Genomic DNA, 16,425 nt, shown 5'->3' on the forward strand with positions numbered 1-16,425 from the left:
AATAATAATAATAATAATAATTGTAATATTGTAGTTTACTGTATAAACATGTTTTGGTGTGCATACAAAACCGTAAAATAACTGTATTTGATTTCCTTAATTTTCATTAACTTTTATTTCTAGTAGGTGCTTCAAGCTTTTTAATGCGTATTCTAACAAAGGTACACAGGAAACTCATATTAAAAAGTTAATTAGCTGACCTACTGCACATATCCTACAGACTAAAAACAAAGGTTTCATATCAATATGGATTATGTTTACTGCACCTTACATGAAGTCTGATTGGTCACAAAACTTTATACCAAACATTCTCCAGCCAATGACATACCTTTAAATGACAGAATCTGATCCTGTGTTATTTTTTTGGTTTTTTTCTCCACAGCTGAAATGTGTATTATTACTGATTTTTTGTTATTTTTTATTTTTATTTTAACAGACCAACAATGTATAACTGGTAACAGGTAATACATTTATTGAATGAACACAATTTTTTTTTTCAGTGTGACAAATAGTAACAACTATTACTTTTTTTTTTCCAGCGGATGTCAGGTCATTGTTGCTTCCAGGAACCTATGAAGGAAAAATCTACCATTTGGGAAACTCCCTGAAGAACTTTTGTCGTTTAAAAACTCTGGACCTTTCTCGAAATGCACTGGTCTCAATAGAAGTGAGTTTTTGTAACCTTTTTAATTAGCAACATGAAGTATTACTGGGGGTGGAGGTTATTTGTGTGAACGTGATGGCCTCCACGGTTCTACAGTATGCAGATTCTCAGCAGAGAGGAATCTTTAAAAAACATACAGTAGGACAACACTCTTGCAAAATGTCGAAAGCTCCTTTCACACTGGCATGCTCTACCCGGGTCAGAACCTACCCGGTCTGGTCCCGGTGTCATGCAGGTTAGCTACACGATTTCACACTGCTTTTAATAAAGCATGGTTGACCTGGGTGACAGACACAAGTACACAATGCGCAAATCAATGCCCCAGAAGTAGCTTGTTACGGATGCTTCCATCCAAGCTTCTCTGGATTGAACCTTTGGCCCAAATGTTGTTTAGAGCAAATGTTTCTTCATCCCTTCTGCATCTGGCTCATGGTCTGTCTCAAGCAACAAAAATATGGCTAAACAGAAATGTTTCTTGCAGAAGTGAAATTGTTATTTTGTCGGTTTACGAACGGCCGTCATGCATTTTGTCTCGCTCAACCCAGGTCAAAGCGTTTCCACCTGGGTTAACCTCGGTAAGTCCCAGGTACGTGGTTTCACACTAGGGGGGATTTTGACCCGGGTAGCCAGAACCCAGGGTAGGAGTGCCAGTGTGAAAGTTGTTTAATAATGATGTCAGTAGAAACACCTCTTAATGCTCAAAATTAAGTAGCTCATCCACTAGCCAACAGTATTTCACCTAACTTCAGTACCCACTGGGAAATGACTTGTAATGCTAACAAGGCTGGAATTTTTTTCCAGAGGTTAGTCTACATTCATGGGAATATAAAGGTGCACAAACAGATAAAAAAACACTGAGAAGAATAATACATATATTATTCTGGGATCGGGGGCGGGGGTATGCTTTGGGTCATGTTTGACAAATTAGATCTTTCTAAATATTCAAGATGTCTTCTTGGCACTCACTGCACAAAGGTAACTGCTTTTCTAGTTTAAATATGTGTAATTCAAATAAAAGTTTTCTCTTTTCTTACAGGGGATTCAACATTTAAAGCTGCTTGAAAAACTCAATCTGTATTATAATAGTATTCCTTCATTAAATGAAATCTTTCATCTTCGAAATCTGACCGCCTTGACAGAGTTGGACCTCAGACTAAATCCTGTAGTGAAAAATGAACCAGATTACCGGCTCTTCATTGTACATATGCTTCCCAACCTAAGAAAATTAGGTATGTGCTCCAAGTACAAGCAATACTTTTCTATGATGATATTTCACTGTATGGTATGTCAGTATTGTTTTTTTTCTGTTCTTATTTTTATAGATGATCGTCCAGTCAGAGACAGTGAACGTAAAGCAGCCATTCTGCATTTTGGTACAGAATTACCATTTGAAAACCAAGAAGCCTCTTCCCCTGAATCAGAAACAGGGAATGAGAGGTACAAGTAAGCTAAAACTCTTTCATCTTCACCATGTGTACAGTTCTAACTAAACAGTTTGACGCAATTTTTCGAATGTTACATTTTTTTCCTTTTATCTTCCCATACATAATTGGATTAATCTAAATTCAACATACATTTTTTGACATTCAGATGGCTTTACATGTGTATCCCCAAAAAATCACTGCCAGTCTATTGTAATTTAAAAAAAAATATATATATATATATATATACAGTATATATACTGTGTATATATATTTATATATATAAAAAACTTTGTTCAACAACACATTCTGCCACGTAAATCCACGTAAAGTTAAAAGCGTATGTTTTGTAATATATTGTACATAATATATGTTCCTGTGCATTACTAATTCAGTTTGCCCTCATAAAATGTTTGATTAATGTGAAGTTAAAGCATAGACCTCCTGGTGCAAATTGTACGATGATGTTGATACTAGTATATGAATATTAAGTTGGTACTATAATAATTGTATTTTTACAGGACTAATCAACCGAGGGTGTCGTATGTGAGCTGTCTGTCTAAAAAATGCTCTGTGCTTGATGAGGATGATGAGGCTGTGCTAAACCTCATTGCAAAGTGCAACTGGGATTTGAGTAAACCTCCAGTAATAACCGGATCCGTGAAGAAGGCCCAAGAGGCTGAACTTTATCCTTTACAAGGTAAGGTGCTTGGGGCGTAGTGTCTGGGCAAGGCTGGTCCGCACCCTTTGAGCCAGACACGGACACTGCAGTTTAGCACTTTCTGCGCAGTTTTAATAATAACAAAACGAAACGTAGGAATAGTGTAAACAAAACCCTACAAACCCAACATAAACACACCCAATATTTAGTTATCACAGTGCAATACACTTAATCTAGCTCTCTCTCTCTCTCAAATTCAGATTCAAAGGTGCTTTATTGGCATGACAACATTAGCAGTATTGCCAAAGCAGTTATAAAGTACAGTATATAATATAGCATTAGATAAACATTATGAACATCACTATTAAAAGTAAATAATGAAAAGGAATAATTAAATAGAGGTAGGAATGTAAAATGGATCACGTAAATAAACAAACACCTGTGCAGAGTGCTCACTGTGTGTCCCTCAGGCTGTGACAAGCACACACATACTGGGCAGCCAGTGGGACTGTATGTCCCTCACCTAGTAGGACTGCCACTCTCTCTGGACTGCTCACGTGTGGGAATTGCAGGAGAGAAATTACAATTTTTTTAAAAAGAATGCATCCCTTGTTTGGCTGCATTTACTGCAGTGTAGGAGAAAGTCTCTTGTCTCGACTTCTCTCAGTTCACAGTGACCACATAGCCTCCTGTCTCTGGGCAGCCAGGACTGTCTGTGTCGTCCTGTTTTGATGGTCACTGAGTCTGTACTTGGTCCGGATCTGCCTCTGCTTTGTGTCTTTCACCCTGACCAGGTATTCTGCCAGGGTAAAGTCTGTTTTTAGGGCCCAATAGCATTCCAGTTTGTTTTGTGTTTTAGTTTATTTGTCCCAATGAGTGAGGTATGAGTGTTTGAGGCGAGATATAATTTAGTTGACTCTGATTGGAATGTTTTAGCAGTGCTGTACTGAAGCTGACTGATGTCAGTGCCGCTCAGTGCAATGAGCTTCAGGACCAGCTGGCTGAGGGGACTCTTCTCTGGGCTAAGCCCTTGGCTTGTCAGGGCTTTGTGATGGTAGGATTTTGGGTCACTGTGGTTTAAATGAACCTAGTATTTTATTGCTCTTTTTTGAATATTAACAATTAGTGGGTAGCAGCCTGATTCAGCCCTGCATGCATGATTTGCTGTATTTCTCTGCACTTTTAGTATATTTTTACTGAATTCTGCATGCAGGATTTCTGTTGGCTGTTTGTCCCACTTTGTATAGTCCTGGTCTGTGAGTGGGCCCCACATTTCACTACTATATAGTGCAATGGGCTGAATAACGCTTTCCAATATTTTTGTTTTTATATGTATCCTTCCACATAAGCATTATAAAATGACACTCTACAAAATGTAGTCCTCCATTATGACAATGTTGCCTATGAGCTCTATAAAATTAGTGTACAAAACAGCGTTTCTAAAACACATTTTTGCCATTATGATATTGCTAAAATGTTTTCCTAATGGCCTGCAAATATACCAGATATTTTTATCACCCACATTAATTGAATCTAGTCTGGTTCATGGATAAAGATAGAAAGCTGGCAGATTCTTCTGACATTTTATTATATATTTCTCCAGTAACTGGATGGGGCAGTTGGATTATTGGGGTACTTACACATTTTATGATCATATTTTGATATGGTAAATAAAACATTTCTCTTTCAAATAAAAATGAAAAGGACATGTTTTAATGCAGTACAGTAGTGCACTGGGCCAGCTACTCATTCTGTGTTTACAGTGTGAAGTGGTGTTTTTAGAGGCACTTCTTGTACAACCAAGTCCACGATTTTCTATTTTATCAAAACAATGCAGCACACATTTGATTTTTTTGTCTGAATTGTTATGTTATGTTCATATAATATAATATCATTTTTTAACTATTGATACTCAAAGTTAGTTCAGCGTGCACTGTAAATCCCTGATGGACTTCCAGTTAAATGAGCAGATTTTTGAGTATTAAAAGGTTTTTTTAGTTTTTAATAAACATTTTTATTATTTTTTTGTTTCAGATATCTTTGTTAGGTTAAAACTGATTACTAAAATCCATTTAGAATGTTTTTCTATTTAAATCTAAACATATGTTTGAGCACTTTGCTACTAGTAGTAGTAGGTTTTTCAGTTTGTCTGACAATACTCCTGTCTATACTACAGCGTCGGTGGTGCTCGTATTATTTTCTGGGAAGTTTTAACCCATTCTTCAATTAACATGTGTGACAGGGTACACACAAAACGAAAACAAACAGGTCATGTGGCGCTACCAACGATGGTAGCGCACAGAGGACACATACAGCAGGCTGTACAAAAACTACAAATAAAATCTGCCACACAGGGCGAGCGCTAGCCTTACTGAATGAGGCGCCCCGCTCCAGGAACCAGGTACACTTCGTAACCCTTGCTATACATTACTTGGGATCCCCTAAACTAACCTACTTATGAGCCGGTATTCATATGGCGACTCCTGCTTCTACATACAGCCTTGGCTAGGTTGTAGTTTAAGGGTTGCGTAGGTGTGGTTCCTGCAGAGCGGACGTTCATTCTGTCCACTGTCAGCACATACCTGAAAACACAAGACAGCTGAGCTGCGTTTACCATTACAGCTACGGACCTGGCTTCCTGTACTTCTCCTTTTTATTGCATCTAGCAAAACTGATACACCGAAGAAATAATAATAATAATAATAATAATAATAATAATAATAATAATAATAATAATAATAATAATAATAATAAATTAAGTTGTTCTGAGTCTTATTAGAGGTACCCTGAAAATACTGTGGGTATTGACAAGTGATTGCTTAACATGCTGCCGTAGAAAGTATCAGAGAAAGTAATTCCACATAATTACATCTATTTTAGGAATTAGTGTAACAGTGGCTCGCAAGTGACTTTGGGAACGCTCATGTTATTGTGCTGACTTCATTAGACATCCTAGATTGCTGTAGCCAGTGAACAAAATACAGTTCAAGCAGTGTACTTTTTTTTTTTTTTTAATTGACAGCTACCAGTAAGCCATGGATACCTTTCATTATTTCAATTTTGGCAGTGGCGAGTATATCCCTGTGTCAGTTCAGGTATTTGTGGTGTATTTAATTTAATTTGTAACCAAATCGACTACAATGTCTCTGTTGCCTTATGACATTTTTTTTTTAATTTGTAAAAAGCAATTAGAAATATTACTTCGACGTTCTCAGTATAATTCTCAATAACAGGTTTATAATACAATATCGTGCAAAATTCAGCTATTCTTACACCTGACCGTAGCATATTTATGTCCCGCCTGTGCTCCTTAATGATTGGACAGCTGTAAAACCAACGCTGCATTGTCAATTTGAAGATATACAGAAAATAAATAACTTCCTTTATGATTTATTTTTTAGCCAAAGGGGCATTATGTATTTCTGCAGTGTCCTACAAGCTCTAATTTAAACAATGGTTTAACAAATGTTTGTTGTTTTCAGGTAACCCTAAGAAAGATGTCCAAGGTTTAAATGGTTATCATGATGGAGACGAAACTGCTACTTCAAAGCAGGTAAACACCCAAAATGAACTCTCCCAAGGTTTATAGAACTGTATTGGGACTAACTCTTTGATCTATGTTGTACTTTATATGAAAAACATTAAAATAATAACCTTCTGAGCTCAACTGGTTCCTAGTATTTAATTGGTCTCAAAACGTTGTCAAGTTGGGTCTTATAGGATCCAAGTGATTCTGCCTCAACAACATGACTAGGTAACCCATTCCTAGCATTCCGCATTTTCGGTTTTTATCTTAACAAATCTTTCCCGGGAATTTTTTGGAGTTTTATTTTACAAATATTAAAATAGGGATAACATCGGGAAATATTAGTTTTTAATTGAAACAATGGTAAAAATCGGGAAATAAAATGTTCAGTATACATACTTTACATGTGGAATATGATGCGTAGCAGTTCTGATTTCTGATTAAGTTTAATGTCCCTGGCAAATTTTGCCATGTATGATGAGCAGAATCTGTGCAAGTCGAGGCCACATTTTTCCAAGTTAGCTGGTACTTTGCGAACGTTTGGGCAACCGCTGTGCTGACAGAGCTAGCAACTGCAGAAGGTATGAACGTGACATCAGCACAGAACAAGGCTTTTTTATTCACCTTGAAATCATAAAAAGTGTATTTCAATTTAGTTTTTGATCAAGCTTGTTACTATGCCCAGCACTTAATTGGACTTTGATTGACCATTGGCCAACAGAATCAGGTGATAATGTGTTTGTGAAGCAACGTGCAACGTTTGAACGTTATTTGATCCTCTGACGTCTAAACGTACCTGCTGTATCCTAGGTCAGGGTAGGGCTGCTTTATTACAATGTCGGAGTCAAAATAAAACAGCATTTTAATGAAAATGTTGTGTATTTCCTAGAAAATAGTACCGGGAAAATACTGAATAGCAGTGGCGTGCGGCGACTTTTTAGCAAGGCACGCAACAACTGTTAGATGACAGATAAAAGCATTTTCTTATAATGCAGACTACTAATTATGATTCAATAAACCAGATACCACAGATCCATTCACAATTATACACCGCTTTGCTGAAATACTGTTTCAACTCTTTTACTACTTGCAATTTTGGTTTTGGCTTTTGGATTTTTTATAAATTCTGTTTATGTTGCAAAGTCTCTTGCAGTAAAGGGATTAGTCAACACACTTTTCACATATTAAATAAAATACATTAAAAGAATAAATAAATAAATAAAGTAAAAACATAAAACATAGATATTACATCCAGTTAAATTCATATTAGTCAACTCTTTATGTGAACACATTATAACTCATAGCAATATAGCATTCATATAAATATATAGAATATATAGACGATAGTAACGTAGGTTATTCATACGTATCAGTATTGGGGAGATATGTTGATGCCTTATACCATATGTTTTTTTTTTTACATTCTCAAGTTTGTTATTTAAAAAACAGGAGATTTTTTTCTAGGTTTATTATATACCTTTACAATTCTGCTGAACTATTTTTTACTGCAAACGAGTAAAAAATGCAATTTGGTTGGTTCTGGTATATACACAGTAGGCTTTTGTAATTGTTTACTCGTAACTCTCAACAAACTCAAAATACAAAACAGACACTTCCAAAAAGCTAACCACTGCTGGCTCTTGGCAGCCCTCTGACACCTGACCAAGCCACTATTTTCTCTTTTGTGAACACATTTGCAAGGTCACAGGTCGAAGGGGAAATTAAAAAAAAAATAATAATAATTTCTGAACTCAGCATGTCAGAAAACCCCCAGGTGAATTTTTCTAGGAAAATCTGAGATGGACAGGCAACGAAATGTCCCTTTTCTGGTTGAGTTGGCGTGGAATGACCCACATATATTTTACAGACAGAAAATAAATAAAAAAGAAAGTGGTGTGTGAACACATGACCATACGATCTGGCAAATAAAATGACAAGATAGAAAATGTTGATTCATGTAGTTAACCTCCCCTTTAATCACACTGCTGCCGCGCCTTCCTTTTGCCTTACTGCGCTTGCGTGATCCGCTTTTTCCCCGGTCTACTAATTCCTTACAACACCAGAACTAGAGCCATCATTTTATGCTGGGATAACATCACGGGTCTAGTGCAAGGCTGACCAATCAGAGCTCAGGGATTTTTCTTGCCATCGTATGTCTAATATTTAGGGAACCAGTACTATTTACTGGTCTATAACCCTCAATTTGAGATCTGTGAAGGGGAGTGCATTGGGGTTGGACTGAAAACAAGCACTTTTCGCTAAATAAAACGTGTTTGATGAAATCATGTAAAAATATTAGGAGTAAAATGTAATGTGTATACACTGAATAGTCAGATTTGTAAGGTTATTTTTGTATTAGAATAAAAGATTAACTTCCTCATAAATATGGATTTTGTATATTAGTCCACTTTTCAATTGCAGTTTTGAAATACCTTTTGCGAGTATTTTTTTTTCCTTATTTTTTGTTGATAAGTAAGCTATTGGGACTACAAAGTAGTTTACATAACTTGAAATGCTGTAATAATACATTATATATTATATATGTGTGTGTGTGTGCTTGGGGGGTAACCAAACTAGCGTTTACTGGAGATGTATGCAATACAATATATTATAAAGACAGAAGAATGTTTTAAAATTAGTTTACTTTGACTCCTTTCAGAATCAAAATGTGATACACCTCCAACCCTGTTTCCCTAGCTTTTTTTGTTACCAAAATAAATAAATAAATAATAATAATAATAAATAAATAAATACATACAAAGCTACAAGATCCCAAAACATTTTATGATGGGAATAAGGTATTCAGCCCATCACAGCTCACAATTTTCCTGTAAACTAAGTTGTGTGTCTAGCAGCTAGAAATATCACAAGGTATTATCACTAATGTATTCCATGCATTCATATTAAATAATGGTAGCTAAGTGTTGCTAGGTTTCGGGGATTTCAGACATAAAATACAATAAAATGGAAAGTAATCAGCATTTGTAAGGTACTTCAACGTTTAAATAAAGTTATGTTCAAATTGATTCTCTTCTTCTAACTTGTATCTACCATTATGTTTTAGGTAATTCAGGACTCTGAAACACAAAAATGTGTGAAATTCCTGGAACCTAATGAAAGTAAGTTTTGGTGGCGTTTTCAAAATTGAGCTCCAGGCCACAAAGTAGACATTAACCCTCAGGAGTGCTTAAAAAAAAAAAATGAATGATTGGCTTTCGGAAGCAGTTACCATACATAAAAAAGTGTGACATACATTCAAAGGAATACAGTAAGTTTAATTCATCACTATTATTATTATTATTTATTTACTTATTTTATTTATGTATTTATTTATTAGCAGACACCCTTATCCACAAGTTATCACAGTACAAAGTATTGCATTATAAAATACCACATTATAGGTTATCACATTATAAAATATCACATTACAGATAAGAGCAATTATGAAATTACAATGAAATCAATTCAAGTAAGTATAAAGCATACAGTAACTTATAAGAGCAAATTCGACTAGTGCAGTTAAACCTTACAGTAACTATTTCCTTATATGAGTAAAATCCAGTAAGAACACGTAGTAAGTACGATAAATGGATGAGAATGATTGCAAATGAGCAATTACAGAAAACGTGAGTATAGATACCTAGAAGAGTAAAATCAAATACAAGATACAGGAAGTAGTTATAGGTAGGAGCAGTATTTGAATGCAGCAAGGTTTGGAGCAGTTCAGTGCAAGTACAAACTAATGCAAGTACTGATACAACTGGGTGTTTAGAGTTATTTCAGTGTATTAAGGGTTTTCTTCACCAGACTAATGGAAAGGATCTTTCAGTATAATCCATTAAAGAGTATTTGTACTAAAGCCATGATAACAAAAAAGTACAGACATTTCTTGAAATATGCTATTAATGTATTCTTTTTTTCTATTCAAGCCTTTAAATTTAATATGTGTTACCATGTGGAGTACAGCTGTTACCTTCTACACAGGAAGTGATTTGGCACTGAGCAGTTAATATATAAAAAAAAAAAAAACTCCAAATTTAAAGTAATACAAAAAAAGCATTGGTTAACAATTACATAATTAATACATTACATTATTAATACATTACATTAAAAAAATACAATAAAAATATTTTATTTAAAAAAGTTAAAAAGCCAAAACATGCCTCCTGTAATTTCCTAAGATGACCAGGTGGAGGTAGCAAAAGCTTGCTTAAACGTACAAGGTGCACCTATTAAAAGTCGGTACAGTACAATAGCTGGCACAAGTTTGCTACATTTTCTCAAAAAAAGTGCCTAACATTATGAATACTGTAACGGTACTTTTAGCACTATATTATTACAGTATATGCATTTCTTATAAAAAATCTACTGGGAACTTTCACATAACATTTTATACTACTCATGTTTATGTTATGATGTAATGAAAAGTTTTTTTTTTTTTTTATTGTACTGTAATACAAATAGTACATTATTTTGTGTACTGTGTATCACTAAAATAAACACTTTTTACAATACACAAAATTAAGTAAACATTTATCTAAATTTGACTTAAATAAGGATATTTTAACAGAAGAAATTCAAAAAGACTTTACAAAACACTGGGTATTAAGAATGCAGTTCTCTACATCCAGCTCATCTGTCGGAAGGGACGAGCTCTGTAATGTCTACTCCCTTGTAAAAAGAAATCGATTACTGTAGAGCACCTTCAAATATTGAAATCTTGTTTATGAAAATGTGAACATTTGTGGCATTAATAAGATACTAATAATTCATTTTGGGGGGCAGCGGGTTGATTTGGGAGGACTTGGCGGAGTGGCAAGGCTACCATTTCTGTTTTTTTAATGGCTACAACTTTTTTTCAGTTTCAATGTCTAACTAAATTGTATTCTTTTTTTTTAATCAGAATATCAGCCCCTGTCCAACGTTTCCCCACCAAGGTCTTGTATTTTCAACAAAGCAGCCAGAGACGGTATGAGAGGAGGTGAAGGGATAAGAGTAACATTCTCAGAAGACAAGCCAAAAGATCTACACGCAGAATTTCAGGATGAGGCTGAGGCCTATCACAAGATCACAGCTCGCGGACACTTCACACCCCATCCAGGTAACTCACAGAATGGATCTTTATGATTTGAGTACTTTAAGACTTCGATAAGCACTTCTAGTTACGAAATTTGTTCATTTCTTTTAGTAATTTTACTTACTGGTATCTTACAATTGAGTATGGTAAAGCCTATCTGGGACCGGGAAAAGTGCCGGTCTAAAGATGTACTGTAAAATCTGTACCCAAAATAAAACAAATGTGTAAATGACAAACTGTTTGAACACTTTAAAAAACATACAGTACATACAGTTTAAGTACTCCCCCAGGTATATCCACTCTGGTATTGTGTTCGTTTAAATTTTACTTTATTACGTGAACAAGCACATGTATGTATTCACGCTATATAGTTGATTATAAACTTTTTATGAATCTCATGATTTGGTGCTGGACTGCACAGTCAGATTTGCATTGATTTTAGGCAGAAATGCTTTACAAATCGTGCTGGATTGTAGAGGTTATCGCACCATTAATTTCAATAGGGATTTGAGTAGGACCCAATAATTGTGCAGAATTATACAAAATGCCAGTTTGTAGAGGGCTGGATTAGACAGGTTTTATAAGCTATGTGTTATAATGTTGCCTAGGATATCCCCCAATATAAAAACATGTTTGGCTTCTTAACTCCAGAAGGTGCTTATTGGCATACCAATAAATTCCCATATACTATAGTGAGATTTTTTGGCACACTGTGCCAATAACATTATAGTGGATATAGCAGTGCAGTGCGTGACTGTTCTTTCAAATATAAATTGTAAACAAAAATAATGTTAAAAAAAAACTTGTGTGTCTGTGTTGATAATTACAATACACATAGACTTGGTTTTGATTTGCAGCACGCTATGGTAAACCAACATTATATGCTTTGTTTTTCAGTTATCAATTACATTTTCCTCTTGGCACAAGCAGTGTACTTTTTGATGCCTAACAGTGCTGTTTTCTGTGTTAGTTTCCACTTCATTGTACATTAACACAACAATCTGTTTGGTTGTTATTAATTTAGGATACATTTTCTTTTTTTAGGTTTAGCAGGTCCAAAAGGTGGTGATCCATCATCTGTTACAGGATTCTCTCCTGCTTCTGATGAACTTCTTCAGCAATGCGTTCCTGATTCTACAGGAAATCACAAAAAGGCACAAAAAGCAGTTCGTTATCATGTCGATAGCTCCAATCCTGCAGGTGGGATGGTATATAGTGAGAAGGATAAAGAGGTATGCAACATATAAAATTGTTGTATTAATACACACATTGGAAACCATGGAGTAAACAAGAAAACAATGTTTGTTTTTTTGTTGAATTTAACTTTTAAGAACTGATTATTAGCCACCATCAGTTCAGATTATACTGTATTCTATTTTGTGTAAAAAAAAAATATTTTCAGTAAAAGTTCTATTACTGTACTTGCTATGTACCACCTCTTTTTGTTTTGGGGCCCGGTTTTGAAGTGCAAAGGCAAATTAAAACTCTTTTTATAGTATAGAACTTGAAATGAGTGAGTGATTCAATTGTTGTTACGAGTAGTTTTTTGTTAATTTGATATTGGTAAAATGATTTTATTCCTACTTGACAATTTGCCTTGGTCCTTAATGTTAAACAGGCAGTAAGAAACAACTTGGGTACGCCTAGGACATGTTAAATAAACACAGTTTATTTGCAGTTTTTAAAGGATTAATACAGTTGTTAATACAGTAAGAATTGTTGGATTAAATCAAAAGCCTTACTTTAATCTGGCCCTTTTTGAATTTAAAAAAAAAAGTATATATATATATGGCAGACATAATATGTACCTATTTATGTATTTATTTCAGATTTTAGCTTCCCTTCCAGTTCTTAAAAAACTTGTTGCTCCAACACTTTTGGAATCCCTCCTGGATCAAGTAGATAAGTACTGGAATGGCAAAAGGTCTCTTCACTCTAATGAAAAATTCCTAAGTAAGTAGCCCATCTCATCCATTGCTCGTAAAAGTTGTGCATGAATTGATTTCACACCAGATGCATTTCACAAACAGAAAGTTAGCTGCTTTAAATAACTATGCTATTGCACAAGTCTCCCTATATTTCATTATTTATTTTTACTCTTAATGAGGTACTAGATTTAATATGCATTTATCAAAGCTGTATTTTACCGCAGCAGAATCTGTATTTGCCATCATCCAGCTCTCTTTAACACTTATCTTAATAATAGAGCTATATTATTTATTCCTGAAATCTTACAGCTAAAGCTATTGAAACTCTGGCTGCAATACGGGTAGTGGAAGAACCAGACCACTCAAGATTTGAAGATGAAATGAGCAGGCTCAAAGAAGAGAAAGAAGCGTTGCACATCCAGAAAGACAAACAGGAGCAGAATGCTCTATTGGAAATACAGGCACTTAATGCCCAGCTGAGCCAGACGCAGAAAGAGACAGTGAGTATGTGATAGCATTCTGTACTAGGAGCAAATAATGTGCATTATTAAACTGGTGGCAAAAACTATTTAAAAACATGTAACTTGTAAAAAGAAAAAAATATAACCCGGGTCAGATTTCTGAAGTTGTGAAAGTTGGTAGGAAATCTATTATTATTATTATTATTATTATTATTATTATTATTATTATTATTATTGTGGGTGCACAGAAAGTCAAGTAAGCTTGCCCGTGGTCTCTGAAAAGGCAGGTTGCTGATTTACACAGTTAGAACCCACTGTGATCGTCTTCAGAGTATAAAAGAAGCTGAATATTGGCAGGACAGTAATCATTATTGAGTGAGTTCTAAGTGGTCTTTCCAGTTCTCTTTCTGGGTGGTAAATAAGACAGGAATCACTACTTTGTCTTCTAATGACGATCAACTGAATACTTTTCTGTGATGTGCCTATGCATTAAAATGGTTTAATCTGTAGTCATTAATATTCTCCTTGGTTTACTAGGAAACATTGGGGAGACATTTGAAATTAACTATGGAAAAGAATAAGTCAATGGAAAACCAACTTACAATCATGGAACAAAAGTTATTGAATGCCAAAAGTTCCAATCCATCAGAATTTCAGATTTTTGGTAAAGTGTTCCTTTTTATTTACTGGGAGTTGGGACATTGTATAACCCTGTCTGCATTAAGTTTGTTGATGTGCCATACTTTCTATACTTATGCTAGTCTTGGTAGAAGAAAGAAACAAAAAATCATGACGACAGTATTACTACCATGGTTATAATTGGTTAACTGTGTTACTGTTAGCAGTACTGTATCAAAAGAAGCTCAGTAGACCCAATTGACACCAGCTTTTTTCTTTTATTATTAAAATGCAAAACATTTGAACAAAAAAACCTGTACTGAATAAAGCACTAACATACTGTATTGCAACAAAAGGTAAGAGCTTTTGTTACTTAAGAATTGCAGTAATGATTTGTAAAATAAACACAATTTACAGGTAAGCAAAAATCCGCAGAACATGTTCATGCTAAACAGTGTGAAGATTTAGAAATATATTGGGTATTTATAAGGCAGTAAATATACTTCACGTTTAATAGAATGCATGTTTAATTTCACATTCATTTTCACACACACAAAGTTTAAACACAGTGGTTTATAATTTTCAAGACATAACCGATTAAATGTTTTGAAAAACACAAGATCCTCATAAAACAGGTTTTGGTTGAAAGTTTAGTAAAATACATTAAGGATATTTTTTTCACTGCCAAACTAAGCTTTTTACAGGCTCAGTATTTATGTAACAAAAAGGATTTAATTAAACAAAATAGTAGGAAGACATGAGTTGCATTGCACAAAATCATACCAGATATTACATTGGGCATAATGAAATGGTTACAAGGTTACTAATGGTTTTAGCTAATTTATTGGTTGTTTATTCTGATGCAGAGATGCAGAGCCACAATCAACAGCTTAAGATGGAAATTGAGAGCTTGAAGCAGCAGATCCAGCACTTTGGCAGGATTCAGGAACTGACAGAGATGTTACAGGAAAGTCACAGGTACAGTTTCATAACCTCCTTCTCTTCACGCTGTTATCCCTGAGAGAGCCAACTTGTGACAAGGACAAGTAAATTATATGGATTGGATGCCAAATACCACTTATCTTATTGAACTGAAGAGGAAACTTAGACAGTGATGCAAAAAAAAGTGTGTTCATTATTAATTAATTTTATGCATTTTCAATTTATATATTCTATCTACATAGAACAGTGATAGTTTTTTTTTTGGTAGATAAACTTTAATTACATGGAAGTTTCTTTTACCCTTTCCTCCTTCATTTCAGAACTTTGGTTTCAACCAATGAGCATCTGCTGGCTGAGCTGGAGGAGATGCGTTCACGTCATAGAACTGAAGTACAACAGCTTCACTGGAGTTACAATGAATTGAAAAAAAACATGGACATTATTTCCACCACTAACAAGGGAAATTAATCCAGGAACCTTAACAGAATATTTTTTAAAAATCCTATTTATTTTTTTCAGTATTTCACTTTTTTAAACTTGGTGTATTTCGTGTGTTTTGCATATTTTAGATTTTACCTGTCAAAATCAATTTACTGTAACATTTAATGACTATTTTACTGTGATACATACAATTGTGTGCATTAAAATGTAAAACATATTTTGGAAATAAAGCTGCTGTTTTTTATATTTTATTGTCCTTGCTTGGACGAATGGAGCAGGTAGAGGATGGTGTTGATCCGGGAGGTGGTAGGTTTTTTTGTCTGTGATATAAAAGTATACATCATTTCTAAAAATACAGAAAGATGCTGTAATCAAGGCAGGATGATCATTTATACCTTTAGTTTGAACTTTATATGTGTTGTGTTCTTGCAACTATTTTCATGATTCAAATGCAAGTGGTATTTCAAAGTCTCAGGTCTTGATGGCAACCACAAAGACAGATAAAATAATAAAATTAACTAATATACTAAAAATATATATAAAAAAACATCTAAATTTACGGATTCTGGACTGAGAGGACAAGAGGACAAATTCCGGTCACTTTTTTCAGTGTAAACACACTGAGGACGTATTCTGGAAAAATTGCAGAACTCCAAATCGTTGCATCTAAAAAAGTAAGTGTAACG

General features: G+C 34.5%; 1 protein-coding gene across 2 annotated transcripts in view; it reads left to right on the forward strand.

Annotated features, from left to right (window-relative positions):
* The window catches only part of cep72 (centrosomal protein 72), a 17,547-nt gene extending 1,192 nt beyond the window's left edge, over positions 1–16,355 (forward strand). The window contains exons 3-15 of one of the 2 annotated variants that reach the window (XM_033992711.3): positions 540–667; positions 1,701–1,893; positions 1,987–2,107; positions 2,607–2,785; positions 6,229–6,299; positions 9,337–9,391; positions 11,176–11,373; positions 12,394–12,581; positions 13,179–13,302; positions 13,587–13,777; positions 14,276–14,402; positions 15,223–15,334; positions 15,619–16,355. In XM_033992711.3, the coding sequence (XP_033848602.3) occupies positions 540–667; positions 1,701–1,893; positions 1,987–2,107; positions 2,607–2,785; positions 6,229–6,299; positions 9,337–9,391; positions 11,176–11,373; positions 12,394–12,581; positions 13,179–13,302; positions 13,587–13,777; positions 14,276–14,402; positions 15,223–15,334; positions 15,619–15,766 (1,835 nt within the window). In that variant the 3' untranslated portion in view covers positions 15,767–16,355. The remainder of the gene's footprint in view (positions 1–539; positions 668–1,700; positions 1,894–1,986; positions 2,108–2,606; positions 2,786–6,228; positions 6,300–9,336; positions 9,392–11,175; positions 11,374–12,393; positions 12,582–13,178; positions 13,303–13,586; positions 13,778–14,275; positions 14,403–15,222; positions 15,335–15,618) is intronic. The other variant, XM_033992712.3, reaches the window with a different exon arrangement.
* Positions 16,356–16,425: the final 70 nt, after the last annotated feature.

Source organism: Acipenser ruthenus, chromosome 3, assembly GCF_902713425.1.
Source record: "Acipenser ruthenus chromosome 3, fAciRut3.2 maternal haplotype, whole genome shotgun sequence".
Taxonomy (NCBI): domain Eukaryota; kingdom Metazoa; phylum Chordata; class Actinopteri; order Acipenseriformes; family Acipenseridae; genus Acipenser; species Acipenser ruthenus.